The following is a 15122-nucleotide window of genomic DNA, read 5'->3' as shown; positions in this document are numbered from 1 at the left end:
TATTGCCGTCTAGCAGGGAATATTATATCAAAATGCAATTTCAAAATCTGTAACAAAGCTCCTCTCTGAATAGACTATGGAAATTTGTTTCCATTCTCGGGAAGAAACCTACAGCTAATGTAGTCACTACTTCATAGCTATAATAATTAGAGATGAGCGGGTTCGGTTTTACTCGGATTTATCCGAATCTCCTTATTGGATATCGGACGTCATGTATTTTGGATAGCCAATAAGAAAAATCCAGAAAATAAGAAATGGCGATAATTCTGGCGTAAAGAACCGAGTAAATCCGAACCCGCTCATCTCTAATAATTTTTACCATACCTCTCGTCTATGGAACACTGGACGTAAAACGTATTATATCTAATGAATATAACACAGATATTCCATGAAACCACTCACCTTAGGACCTATGAGCTTATCGGTTGTCATTTTGGCAAATAACTCTGCTGTTTGTGATCGTACTTGGGGGTGGGTTGAATTGCAGAACATATCCAACAAGTAGATTAGTGCCCCTGTGAATACACATTTAAATGCTTAAAATGTACACTCTCTTATCCAAATTGTACAGTTGATGTTTCTCATAAATCAACTTCTAACCTGTATATAACACATTATGTCTGAAAACACATACATATACAGCACATATTTCTTTACACAATTGTTGCTAAACACAGTTAAAGAATAGTATAAAAAGAAATACAGGGAAAATTGCTATTATATAAGTAAATTATGGTACAATATACTTGGGTTGACAACAGAAATGTAGCCAAAATTACAGTAAGTAATCTATTACAAACCTTTGGCCATGGCCTCCTTTATGATTTTCGTACTTGATGTTAAGGCATACAGAGTTGTAAGAACTAGCTGTCGACCTGAAAACACAAATATGTCAACACTTTACTTCCCATAAAAATAATTTATTAAAATTGTCTTGCCCTTAACTACCAGTAAATGTCACTTATTTTATATGAGCACAGAATGAAGATCTCCAAATCTAGGGGCAGATTCAATTGTCTGCACTGTAAACCCAGTAGCTAATTGAATATGCTCCTAAATCTGTAGATTTACATTTGTGCTTGTACAAAAAAAAGCTCTGCCTGGAGCTATTCAATGAATGCGGCAACCCTGCAGGGTAATCCCCAGAGAGTGCATTTAGGGCCTTATTCAGGTTTGTTAGCAATTGGGAAAAACCATGTTGCATTGCAGGTGGGGCAGATGTAACATGTGCAGAGAGAGTTAGATTTGGGTGAGGTGTGTTAAAACTGAAATCTAAATTGCAGTGTAGAAATTAAGCAGACAGTATTTACCATGCACAAATATAATCCAGCCAAATCTAAATCTCTCTGCACGTTACATCTGCCCCACCTGCAGTGCAGCATGGTTTTGTCCAATTGTTAACTTTTTTGGTTTTCTAACAAACCTGAATAACCCCCTTAATGCAGATATTTGCTCGCAGCCTCAGGAGCTGCATGGGGTAACCCATAGGTTCCGGGCACTTAATACGTGTTAGCAGTAGATTTACCATGCGGGGCAATTGGTTAATAATAGCTCTGAGAGTTAAACCTGGAACTTTAGCCAACCAGTAAACCCTGCGACTAATTTAATCTGCCCCTTAGTAACGATTGTCTAGACTCGTATGCATTTATTTTCATAGTAACATCACACGCCACAGTTACAGTATTTACAGTTGTTTCAGCCTAAAATGATATTTATAGGATACCAATATTGTTTTCACTCTTGCAATTAAACATAGTCATAAGGCGGTATTCAAATGACATATCACACCCAATCTCCTTTCTAAAGTGATCCCCGTTATCGCACATATTCCGCCCATAGTAATCAGGTTTAGCTGCGTAAAGGGTTGGGCGCCCTCGCTACACCAGGGGTAGCGAGCTGAAATTATTATACTATGCCCGTTAGCAGAAACAGAACGGGTGTGGAAGGGGGAGAAAATAATAGAATACCACCCATAGTGTTAACAGCAGCTGAATATTACTCACATCAATTATATGACATGACAGAGGAACCAATACTTACTTGTTGGTAATGAATGTAAGAGAGATAGTAAGCTGGAGAGTACCATAGATTCTGCAATGTTGTTAACACATTCCTGATTACTTGTGACTATGTTGACCACCTGTAACACACAAAGGAAAACTGTTACATGACAACTGTACTTGATCCCACTTAGATAAAAAATAATCTTGAACATTTCAATTGATAACTACAATTCTCAGCAACAACCTAAAAGCGTGAATGAATCTAACCACCTTACGTATCTGGTCAAAGGTGAGTAAATGCTAGCAGACTTTCATAATCTCATTATACCGGCACAAAAGACTGTATTTAGAGACAGATCTACCATAATGGCAGGAGATGTAGGAAGCCTGAATTGTGACCAATATCCAACAATTAGCCCCAGATTCTCCTTTACCTCCAGTGCAAGCTGCTGAACTTTCCCAGCACCGTGGACTCGCAGCAATGAAAAGATCAACTTGAAATGGCCAATACACTCAGTCTCTGACCCTAAGGATGAGAAACAATTGTGGACATTCCTTTATATAATTATAGGACGAATCAAGTAGTGTCAGTAACACGTCTACATACAAAAACTATAATGCAGGCTGGACTTTGAACTTATTGGATAAGCAGTAAAAATGAGATCTTTACATACAAATACTATGCATCCATTCAAAACATTTATAACATACCACAGAAGATGCTAGCGATGCACCAAATTTAGTATTTTGGTGACTCCTAAGGTTTTTTGGTAATATGGTGGTGCAGTACTAACTGGAAAGGCGGGATGTAATTAAGTCTGAGTTTGGTGGCTGTGCGGGGTGCCGTCCGAACTCAGACATTTTTTAAAAGGCAATAATTTACAAGGCTAAACCATGCTGGGGAACCAGGGGCTGGGGCTGCTGGGGGTCCTGAAATTCCTTAGCCACAGGTGTGGGGGGAAGGTGTCCTGCTCCTCTCCCCTCCCTCAGGCATTTCTCCAGCAGCCGGGCATCTGCCGCCAGCAGCTCCTTCTTCACCAAGGTGAGTGAGATCCAGTACACGGTTTTCCTCTGGAGGATGCATCGCTCCATCTGCGGGGACGCAGGGTTCAGCAGGTACATGGCCGGGAGAGAGCACCCCCCAGCACTGGGGGCAGTAGTGGCAGGTCTCAGCGCAGGACGGCCTTCTCACCCCCTCTCCCCGCTGCTGGCCAACCCAACCCGCCGGTTGTAGCTCTGATGGCAGATGCATGGGAAACCCTGGACGACAGTGAGCAGAGCCCGCAGGAAACTGACAGGGAGAGGGGCAGAGAGAACTGGAACCTGCAGAGGTAGGCGAGGTGGTAGGAAGAAAAGGGGGGGGGGGGGGGGGGGAATCAGGGAGCTGTGAGTTGCATTGTGGCACGGCGAGTAGCTCCATGCAGCCGGGAGAAGAGTGTGTGTGCCGGGTGGCTGGGGATTTTTGCTGGGTGGGCAGGCTTAAAATAAAGCCTTGGGAGAACACTGCATATATGTGCGTTGGTAAGAATGGCATGTAGTTTCGTTTTGCTCAACAGTTTGCAAAAATCTTAATATACTGGACAATATGCACGTGCTAGGTGTGGTATATGCACACCAGATATGGTGTACCAATTTTGTATATCACATATTGATTATTGTATGCCTTTAGAATATGCTTGTATGTGTGCATGGCAGACACATATACATAGATGGGGTGTGGTTTGCGGTCAGCATACTGATGCCGGTATCCCGGCAGCGGAAAGCCGGTGGGCGGGGGGATCAAGCGTAACAAGCCCCTTGCAGGTTCTTTTCCCACTCTATGGGTGTCGTGGACACCCACGAGTGGGAATAGTCCCTGTTGGTCGGCATGCCGACTGTCGGGATTGTGAGGGGGCAGGATGTAGGGGGAGGTATTGTGACCGCCGGTCACATAACTACATCCCCATAGATGTATATGCTGGGAATGCATGGGAGATCACTAGAAATTTGTTTCTACCAGGGTTATATTTGATGACGTTTCTCAAAGCCTTGAAGACAATCTCAACCCTTTGAACTTATTCATTGGTTATTTAATGATCAGTATAAAGACTACAGAGCCTTTTAGCGTGAATCAAAAAGGTGTTTTATAGTAACCAATAATTGATTCAGTATATGGTTAAAATGATTGCATGTTTGCTATATGAACATTCTGCACTATAGTTAAGCTGATGTCAGAACAGTTTAAAATGTTCTTTTAGAATTCTGTTTTAATAAAAAGAAATGTGTAAAATTTACACTGGGATAGGACAGCGCTTCCTTGTACAAATCATCTTTTTACATATACATAGATGTATATTGCTGGGAATGCATGGGAGATCACTCGAAATCTGTTCCTACCAGGGTTATGTTTGATGACGTTTCTCAAAGCCTCAAGGGCCATCTCAACCCTTTGCAATCGATCTACATGCTGATCAGACTCCACTTTTCCACTCTGGGTCATAGCCATTAGTGTGTGAAGGTACTGCGCTTGGGATCCTATATAATCCAGTAAACTTGCTGCAAAGGTTTTCGGTACCTGTGCAGAAATGAGAGAAAACGGTCACAGCACAGTTACAGACTGTTATTGGTTATTGAAATATCAGGTCGTTTCATTTTCTGTCTGCTTATCATTTCTCAATTCACATGTATACATTATCTCTCGATTACTAAACTGAAATGTACATTATTTAAAAAAGATTATGACTCATGTAGGAAAATCTGTCTTCATACCAAAAAGCAGTTCATTATAATTATAACTCTGTTCATTATTGTTACCTGTTTCCAAAACAGAAAGATGTGCACAAATAACCAGTAATGTCTGCTGAAACGTACTGTAGCTACCAATATGTACTACCGCCAATGTTTCATAGAACGCAACAGGCAATCATTTTAGCACAATAGGCAATCTCTCAATTGACTCAAATCATTAATTTTATCATCTAAAACCTTTGTTTTGGTTCATTTCATTTTGTACTTGTCTCTGCAACTCCCCTTTATAAATGGTACTCACCTCAAGCTGGAAGGTGGGCTGTTCATTGTACACCCGTACAAAAATCTCCCCCACAATAAGTTCCTTGGCGTGATCACTAAACACAAAATCAGCCCCGTAACTTTTATCACATTCTCCCTGTGGAAAGGGTATTAAAGCGTTACAAGACAATATAAATGGATGCTTGCATTAACTAAAATAGGATTTTAATTACCTACCGGTAAATCCTTTTCTCGTAGTCCATAAAGGATACTGGGGTAACTTAGTACGATGGGGGTATAGATGGGGTCCAAAGGAGACGGTGCACTTTAAATTTCTTCAACTGGGTGTGCTGGCTCCTCCCCTCTATAGGGGAAGGAGAATGGACATACTTAAGGAACAAACAACGAGTGGTGAGATTCACGCACCAGCACACCACAAAATAAACCGACCAGTAACAGCTGGTAACAAAACAGCAACAGCTGAACAGGCAAACTTGTATAGAAGAAAAACCTGCAGAAAACTCCACGCACTGAGGCGGGTGCCCAGTATCCCTTATGGACTACGAGAAAAGGATTTACCGGTAGGTAATAAAAATCCTATATTCTCTAGCATCCTTAAGGGATACTGGGATCACCTAGTACGATGGGGACGTCCCAAAGCTTCCAGAATGCCCAAACTGGGTATCCTCTTTGGCCAGGGTATCAAACTTGCAGAACTTCACAAAGGTGTTCCTCGCCGACTAGGTAGCAGTTCGGCATGGTTACAAGGGCGAGACTCCACGGGCAGCCGCCCAGGAAGACCCCACCTATCTTGTAGAGTGGGTCTTCAGAGACTGTGGAACAGGTAAAGCGACACATAGGCCTGTTGTATAGTCAACCTAAGCCAACGAGCAATGAACTGCTTAGAAGCAGGGCAACCCTTTTTCTGCGCATCATAGAGCACAAACAGGGAATCCATCTTTTTGATCCGAGCCGACCTCTTGATATAGATCTTCAAGGCTCGCACAGAATCCAATGCATCCGGAGGAGCAGAAGTGCCAGAACATGACGGAACCACAATAGGTTGGTTCAAGTGGAATGCAGAGACAACCTTCGGCAGGAACTGCTTCCCAGTCCTGAGCTCTGCTCTGTCTTTGTAAAAGACCAAGTATGGACTTTTACACGATAAAGCCCCCAATTCTGAGGCACGCCTAGCAAAAGCCAGGGCCAGCAACATTACAGTCTTCCATGTAAGGTACTTGTCTTCTACCATCATCAACGGTTCAAACCAGGAGGACTGTAGAAATTCCAATACCACATTCAAATCCCAGGGTGCCGTTGGTGGTACAAAGGGTGGCTGTATGTGAAGTACCCCTTGCAAAAATGTCTGAACTTCTGGCAACATTGCCAACTTCTTCTGGAAGAAAATAGAGAGGGTTGAAATCTCAACCTTAAGGGAGCCCAGACGTAAGCCCATATCCACTCCAGCCTGCAGGAACTGTAAAAAACGTGTCAGGGGAAAATCCGCAGGAGGATATTTGTGCTCCTCGCACCAAGAGACATATCTCCTCCAGACATGATGGCAGTGCTTTGACGTCACAGGCTTCCTGGCCTGAACCATGGTTGCAATAACCTTTTTGGATAGGTCCTTGCGAGCTAGGATGTTCCGCTCAAGCACCATGCCGTCAAATGAAGCCGCCGTAAGTTTGGGAAGACGAACGGGCCCTGTTGAAGGGGTGGTTTTCAGTATGCCGAATGACGGGATCCCGGCGCACAGTATACCGGCGCCGGGATCCCGACACCCGGCATACCGACATCTATTCTCCCTCGTGGGGGTCCACGACCCCCCTGGAGGGAGAATAAAATAGCATAGCGCGCCACCATGCCCGCAGCGTGGCGAGCGCAGCGAGCCTGCAAGGGGCTCCTTTGCGCTCGCCACACTGTCGGTATGCCGGCGGTCTGGCTCCCGGCGCCGGTATGCTGGTCGCCGGGAGCCCGGCCGCCGGCATACCATACTACACCCCTGTTGAAGAAGGTCTCGTCTCAATGGTAGAGGCCAAGGGCCTTTGACCGTCATGTCCCGAAGATCCGCGTACCAAGCCCTCCGAGGCCAGTCTGAGGAAATCAGAATTGCCTGGACTCTTTGATGCTCGATTCTCTTTAGCACCCTCGGGAGCAACAGAATCGGAGGAAACAGACCAATTGGTAAGGCCACGGCGTCGTCAGTACATCCACTGCTATTGCCTGTGGGTCCCTGGTTATTGAACAATACCGGCAAAGCTTCTTGTTGAGCCGAGATGCTATCAGGTCTATCTGCGGGCAGCCCCACAGGTCGGTGATCTGCTTAAACACCTGCGGGTGGAGACCCCACTCTCCCGGAAGGAAGACGTGACGACTTAAGAGTTGTCCACCCCTGGAATAAAGATTGCCGACATTGCTTTTACATTTTTCTGCCCAGAGGAATATCCTTGACACTTCTCACATGCAGACTCTGCTCTTCGTTCCTCTCTGTCGATTGATGTATGCCATCGCCGTGGCGTTGTCCGACTGTACTTGAATGGCATGATCCCAGAGTAGAGGAGAGGCCTGAAGCAGAGCGTTGTAGATCACCCAAAGTTCCAGAATGTTGATCAGAAGTAGGGCTACGTGGGCTGACCACCTGCCCTGGAACTCAGGTGACAGCTTCCCATCCTCTCAGACTCGTGTCCGCTGTGAGGAGAATCCAATCCTGAATCCCGAAACTTCGACCTTGCAGCAAGTTTGAGGACTGCAGCCACCACAGGAGGGAAATCCTGGCCTGAGGTGAGAGATGTATGACCCAATGCATCTGAAGATGTGATCCGGACCACTTGCTCAGGAGATCCAATTGAAATGTTCTGGCATGGAACCTGCTGTATTGGATCACCTCGTATGAGGCTACCATCTTTCCCAACAATCGTATGCAAAGATGGATGGAGATCTGATTCTGCCTTAGAACCACTCTGACCATCTCCTAAAAGCGTCCTCGCCCTGTCCTCTGGGAGGAATACCAACTAAGCCACCCTATTCAGAAACATTCCCAGGAACAGGAACCGCTGAGTTGGCTCCAAGTGAGACTTTTGCAAATTTAGAATCCACCCATTATGTGACAGAAGTTGAATAGTGCAGTTGATATTGAGCAATAGAAGCTCTCTGGATCTCGCCTTATCAAGAGATCGTCCAGGTAAGGGACGATATTGACCCCCTGGACTCGGAGCTGAAACATAATTTTCGCCATCACCTTCGTGAAGACCCTCGGAGCCATGGACAGGCCGAAGGGCAGAGCCTGGAACTGGTAGTGGTTGTTCAACAGGGCAAACCGCAGGTAAGCCTGGTGAGGTGGCCAAATCAGGATATGGAGATAAGCATCCTTTATATCCAGCAAAACCATGAACTCCCGTTTATGGTGGCCAATGCTGGGATCGGCGGGATCCCGGGATTTAGGGCCAAAAATGGCCGGGATTCAATCCCGGGATTGGAAACTCCAATCCCAGGGATTGAGGGATCAGCGTTGAGCGTCCACAGGATGCTCAGACGCTGCCTGGCTTCCTTCTTCCGGCTCTCCAGCTTAGCCTGAGAGGACACGCTGCACCGTCTGCTGCTGCAGGGAGCCGCCAGGAGAGATCAGAGGTTGTTCCCCACCCGCCTGCCCCTGGTATATGGTGAGTTATGTGTGCGGGGCGGGTGGGGCGAGGGGGCGGCCACATAGCTAAAAGCCAATCCTGGGTATCCCAGGAATCCCGGGATTGGCCATTTTTCAATCCCGATACCCGGGATTGAAAAAAATGGCCCGGGATTGGCTTCCCTACTCCCGTTCTTCCAGACCAGAAATCACTGCTTGCAAGGATTCCATCTTGTACTTGAAGACCTTTAGGTAAGGGTTCAAGGATTTTATATTCAAAATGGGTCTTACCGAATCGTCTGGCTTTGGTACCACAAACAGATTGCAGTAGAAACCCGCTCACTGTTGTTGCAGTGGCACTGGAACAATGACATGGGACTGGACCAACTTCAGGATGGCCTGTTGCAGAGTAACTCGCGTATCCTCCAAAACTGGAAAGCTTGATTTGAAAAATCGGTGGGGAGGAGCACTGTCGAACTCCAGCTTGTAGCCCTGTGAAATTAGCTCCTTTACCCAGGCAACCTGGTAGGAGCTTTCCCAGATGCGGCTGAAGTGATGCAACTGAGCTCCCATGTCGAGATTCCCTCGGGGTGGGGGAACACGGTCATGCCGAGGCCTTGGTGGAAGCAGAGCTGGTGCTTTGTTCCTCAGAACCTGCAGCGGCTGGTTTTCGTGTCTTGCCTCTTGCAGCATTTGAGGTGCCTCTGGCACTTGAACGAAACCTAGTGATCCGAAAAGACTGTAAAGATGGCCCTGGGTAGGAGCCCCTGGCCAGTGGGGCCCCAGAGGAGAGAAACGTAGATTTCCCCGCAGTAGCTTTCAAAATCCACATATCCAACTCGCCCCAGAATAGCCACTCACCAGAAAAAGGAATAGCTTCTACACTGCACTTAGAATCCGCGTCCGTTACCCACTGACACAGCCAGAAAGCTCTGTGCTCAGACACTGCCATGGCAGTAGTCCTTGCATTAATAGTACCAATCTCCTTGATAGAATCACACAGGACGCGTGCAGTATCCTGAATGTAAAAAATGTGTGTTTCTTGCAGGCCACACAAATTTGCGCACAAGAAATGCTGCTTTTAGAAAAAAATCGATCCAATTGGATAACACCCCGAATCCAAAATGTACAATAAAAAGAAAAGTAGGATCATTGATTTCATAAAGCGCATAAAATGGGAAAGTGATCAATCGCTTTCCTATTAGAAGATATGGCTTTTATTTTGCGTACCCCCACTCACGCTGTTAAGGGGTATATGAAGCACATCAAGGTATCTTTATTCTTCTAGATACACAGTCTGAATATCCACAGTCTCAATATAAAAAAAGGGAGGCCTGGGTATCGTACCCCAACTCACACAGCTGTGTAGATGTGGACTCCTATCAAGGTTTCTTTTCTCTGTTGTTTAGAAATGTAGTCTCTGGTATGAATTTTTAGCCCAAGGTAACCTCATATGGATTGGAACATAGGGAAGAAAAACAACCAATGTGTAATATCCCCTTTGCTTTATGGGAATTTATGTTTTATAAAGATTATTTCTGTGTCTAAAAACGCACCAAAATCAATTTCAACATATGTTGAATCGTTAATGGTACATCATCACATAAAGACCCTCCACCGATCAATGGCATATATACACGTACCCCCAACTCACACAGTGGTAAAGTGATTTATAGGCGTACCCCAACTCACACGTAGGTCAGCAACGTGAATCCCATCAAGGTATCTTTACTGCTCCCCTCCGTAAACCAATTTTTCTAGTCGACAGCCAAAACCATGAAAAACCTTGTGGTCTCCAGAAAAATTATAGCAATTTATTGGTTCCTCAAGAGGGCATATAAACAGTTTCAATCATATAAAAATATGCAAATATGATGAAAAAATAAAATAATTCCATAAAAAATCAAATCTTAAAAATTATAAAAAGTACACGAACAAGTCCATAGAATATCGCTGATATAGAGGTGGCTACTCACACAGGCAGACTGCTGTGTGAGTAGCCACCTCTATATCAGCGATATTCTATGGACTTGTTCGTGTAAAGATACCTTGATGGGATTCACGTTGCTGACCTACGCCTATAAATCACTTTAGAGATACCTTTACGGGAGTCACCCCATTTACCACTGTGTGAGTTGGGGGTACGTGTATATATGCCATTGATCGGTGGAGGGTCTTTATGTGATGATGTACCATTAACGATTCAACATATGTTGAAATTGATTTTGGTGTGTTTTTAGACACAGAAATAATCTTTATAAAACATAAATTTCCATAAAGCAAAGGGGATATTACACATTGGTTGTTTTTCTTCCCTATGTTCCAATCCATATGAGGTTACCTTGGGCTAGAAATTCATACCAGAGACTACATTTCTAAACAACAGAGAAAAGAAAATAAGATTTTACTTACCGATAAATCTATTTCTCATAGTCCGTAGTGGATGCTGGGGACTCCGTCAGGACCATGGGGAATAGCGGCTCCGCAGGAGACAGGGCACAAAAGCAAGCTTTTAGGATCACATGGTGTGTACTGGCTCCTCCCCCTATGACCCTCCTCCAAGCCTCAGTTAGGTACTGTGCCCGGACGAGCGTACACAATAAGGAAGGATCTTGAATCCCGGGTAAGACTCATACCAGCCACACCAATCACACCGTACAACTTGTGATTTGAACCCAGTTAACAGTATGATAACAATGAAGTAGCCTCTAAAAAAGATGGCTCACAACAATAATAACCCGATTTTTTGTAACAATAACTATGTACAAGTAATGCAGACAATCCGCACTTGGGATGGGCGCCCAGCATCCACTACGGACTATGAGAAATAGATTTATCGGTAAGTAAAATCTTATTTTCTCTAACGTCCTAGTGGATGCTGGGGACTCCGTCAGGACCATGGGGATTATACCAAAGCTCCCAAACGGGCGGGAGAGTGCGGATGACTCTGCAGCACCGAATGAGAGAACTCCAGGTCCTCCTCAGCCAGGGTATCAAATTTGTAGAATTTTGCAAACGTGTTTGCCCCTGACCAAGTAGCTGCTCGGCAAAGTTGTAAAGCCGAGACCCCTCGGGCAGCCGCCCAAGATGAGCCCACCTTCCTTGTGGAATGGGCATTTACAGATTTTGGCTGTGGCAGGCCTGCCACAGAATGTGCAAGCTGAATTGTACTACAAATCCAACGAGCAATAGTCTGCTTAGAAGCAGGAGCACCCAGCTTTTTGGGTGCCTACAATATAAACAGCAAGTCAGACTTTCTGACTCCAGCCGTCCTGGAATTATATATATATATATATATATATTTTCAGGGCCCTGACAACGTCTAGCAACTTGGAGTCCTCCAAGTCCCTAGTAGCCGCAGGCACCACAATAGGTTGTTTCAGGTGAAACGCTGACACCACCTTAGGAAGAAACTGGGGACGAGTCCGCAGTTCTGCCCTGTCCGAATGGAAAATCAAATATGGGCTTTTGTAAGACAAAGCCGCCAATTTTGACAATCGCCTGGCCGAGGCCAGGGCCAACAGCATGGTCATCTTTCCATGTGAGATATTTCAAATCCACAGATTTGAGTGGTTCAAACCAATATGATTTGAGGAATCCCAACACTACGTTGAGATCCCACGGTGCCACTGGAGGCACACAAGGGCTGTATATGCAATACTCCCTTGACAAACGTCTGGACTTCAGGAACTGAAGCCAATTCTTTCTGGAAGAAAATCTATAGGGCCGAAACTTGAACCTTAATGGACCCCAATTTGAGGCTCATAGACACTCCTGTTTGCAGGAAGTGCAGAAATCGACCTAGTTGAAATTTTTTCGTGGGGCCTTCCTGGCCTCACCCACGCAACATATTTTTACCACATGTGGTGATAACGTTGTGCGGTCACCTCCTTCCTGGCTTTGACCAGGGTAGGTATGACCTCTTCCGGAATGCCTTTTCCCTTAGGATCCGGCGTTCAAACCGCCATGCCGTCAAACGCAGTCGCGGTAAGTCTTGGAACAGACAAGGTCCCTGCTGGAGCAGGTCCTTTCTTAAAGGCCGATGCCACGATTCCTCTTGGAACAGACATGGTACTTGCTGAAAGCAAATCCCTTCTTAGCTCCCGAGGCCATTAGTCCTCTGTGAGCATCTCTTGAAGTTCCGGTTACCAAGTCCCTCTTGGCCAATCCGGAGCCACGAGTATAGTTCTTACTCCTCTATGTCTTATAATTCTCAATACCTTGGTTATGAGAAGCAGAGGAGGGAACACATACACCGACTGTTACACCCACGTTGTTACCAGGACGTCCACAGCTATCGCCTGAAGGTCTCGTGACCTGGCGCAATACCTGTCCCATTTTTTGTTCGGGCGGGACGCCATCATGTCCACCTTTGGTCTTTCCCAACGGTTCACAATCATGCGGAAAACTTCCTGATGAAGTTCCCACTCTCCCGGGTGGAGGTCGTGCCTGCTGAGGAAGTCTGCTTCCCAGTCGTCCACTTCCGGAATGAACACTGCTGACAGTGCTATCACATGATTTTCCGCCTAGCGAAAAATCCTTGCAGTTTTGCCACTGCCCTCCTGCTTCTTGTGCCGCCCTTTCTGTTTACGTGGGCGACTGCCGTGATGTTATCCCACTGGATCAATACCGGCTGACCTTGAAGCAGAGGTCTTGCTAAGCTTAGAGCATTATAAATTTGCTCTTAGCTCCAGTATATTTATGTGGAGAGAATTCTCCAGACTTGATCACACTCCTTGTGTGACTGCTCCCCAGCCTCTCAGGCTGGCCTCCGTGGTTACCAGCATCCAATCCTGAATGCCGAATCTGCGGCCCTCTAGAAGATGAGCACTCTGTAATCACCACAGGAGAGACACCCTTGTCCTTGGATATAGGGTTATCCGCTGATGCATCTGAAGATGCGATCCGGACCATTTGTCCAGCAGATCCCACTGAAGAGTTCTTGCGTGAAATCTGCCGAATGGAAGCGCTTCGTAATAAGCCACCATTTTTACCAGGACTCTTGTGCAATGATGCACTGACACTTTTCCTGGTTTTAGGAGGATCCCGATTAGCTCGGATAACTCCCTGGCTTTCTCCTCTGGGAGAAACACCTTTTCCTGGACTGTGTCCAGAATCATCCCTAGGACCAGCAGACGTGTCGTCGGAACAACTGCGGTTTTGGAATATTTAGAATCCACCCGTGCTGTCGTAGAACTACTTGAGATAGTGCTACTCCGACCTCCAACTGTTCTCTGGACCTTGTTCTTATCAGGAGGTCGTCCATTTTCTTTGAAGACGAATCCTCCTTTCGGTCATTACCTTGGTAAGGACCCGGGGTGCCTTGGACAATCCAACGGCATCGTCTTGAAACTGATAGTGACAGTTCTGTACCACGAACCTGAGGTACCCTTGGTGAGAAAAGGCAAATTTTGGGACATGGAGGTAAGCATCCCTGATGTCCCGGGACACCATATAGTCCCCTTGTTCTTTGCTATCACTGCTCTGAGTGACTCCATCTGGATTTGAACCCTTGCAAGTGTTCAAATTTTTCAGATTTAGAATAGGTCTCACCTAGCCTTCAGTACCACCATATAGTGTGGAGTAATACCCCTTTCCTTGTTGTCGGAGGGGTAATTTTATTATCACCTGCTGGGAATACAGCTTGTGAATTGTTTTCAATACTGCATCCCTGTCGGAGGGAGACATTGGTACAGCAGACTACAGGAACCTGCGAGGGGGGAAACCTCTCGACATTCCAATCTGTACCCCTTGGATACTACTTGTAGGATCCAGGGGTCCTGTACGGTCCCAGCGTCATGCTGAGTACTTGGTAGAAGCGGTGGAGGGCTTCTGTTCCTGGGAATGGGCTGCCTGCTGCAGTCTTCTTCCCTTTCCTCTATCCCTGGGCAGATATGACTCTTATAGGGACGAAAGGACTGAGGCTGAAAAGACGGTGTCTTTTTCTGCAGAGATGTGACTTAGGGTAAAAAACGGTGGATTTTCCAGCAGTTGCCCTGGCCACCAGGTCCCATGGACCGACCCCAAATAACTCCTCCCCTTTATACGGCAATACCTCTTTGTGCCGTTTGGAATCTGCATCACCTGACCACTGTCGTGTCCATAAACATCTTCTTGCAGATATGGACATCGCATTTACTCTTGATGCCAGAGTGCAAATATCCCTCTGCGCATCTCGCATATATAGAAATGCATCCTTTAAATGCTCTATAGTCAATAAAATACTGTCCCTGTCAAAGGTATCAATATTTTTAGTCAGGGAATCCGACCAAGCCACCTCAGCTCTGCACATCCAGGCTGAGGCGATCGCTGGTCGCAGTATAACACCAGCATGTGTGTGTATACTTTTTAGGATATTTTTCAGCCTCCTATCAGCTGGCTCCTTAAGTACGGCCCTATCCGTAGATGGTACCGCCACTTGTTCTGATAAGCGTGTGAGCGCCTTATCCACCCTGAGGGGTGTTTCCCACCGCGCCTTAACTTCTGGCGGGAAAGGGTATACCGCCAATAAT

General features: G+C 45.9%; 1 protein-coding gene across 8 annotated transcripts in view; it reads right to left on the bottom strand.

The window, feature by feature from the left end:
- DNAJC13 (DnaJ heat shock protein family (Hsp40) member C13) overlaps positions 1–15122 on the bottom strand; it is a 554470-nt gene that overhangs the window by 37333 nt on the left and 502015 nt on the right. For all 8 annotated transcript variants that reach the window (XR_010177689.1, XM_063922373.1, XM_063922368.1 and 5 more), the window contains 6 exons: positions 5032–5148; positions 4380–4557; positions 2438–2529; positions 2041–2140; positions 801–875; positions 403–515 (listed from right to left, as the gene is read on the bottom strand). Coding sequence is in view for 7 of the 8 variants with exons in the window: in XM_063922373.1 (XP_063778443.1) it covers positions 403–515; positions 801–875; positions 2041–2140; positions 2438–2529; positions 4380–4557; positions 5032–5148 (675 nt within the window). In the remaining variant the exon portion in view is untranslated. The remainder of the gene's footprint in view (positions 1–402; positions 516–800; positions 876–2040; positions 2141–2437; positions 2530–4379; positions 4558–5031; positions 5149–15122) is intronic.

Source organism: Pseudophryne corroboree, chromosome 5, assembly GCF_028390025.1.
Source record: "Pseudophryne corroboree isolate aPseCor3 chromosome 5, aPseCor3.hap2, whole genome shotgun sequence".
Lineage (NCBI taxonomy): Eukaryota > Metazoa > Chordata > Amphibia > Anura > Myobatrachidae > Pseudophryne > Pseudophryne corroboree.
The sequence above is the reverse complement of the archived record's forward strand: the minus strand, read 5'-3'. Positions and strand labels throughout refer to the sequence as shown.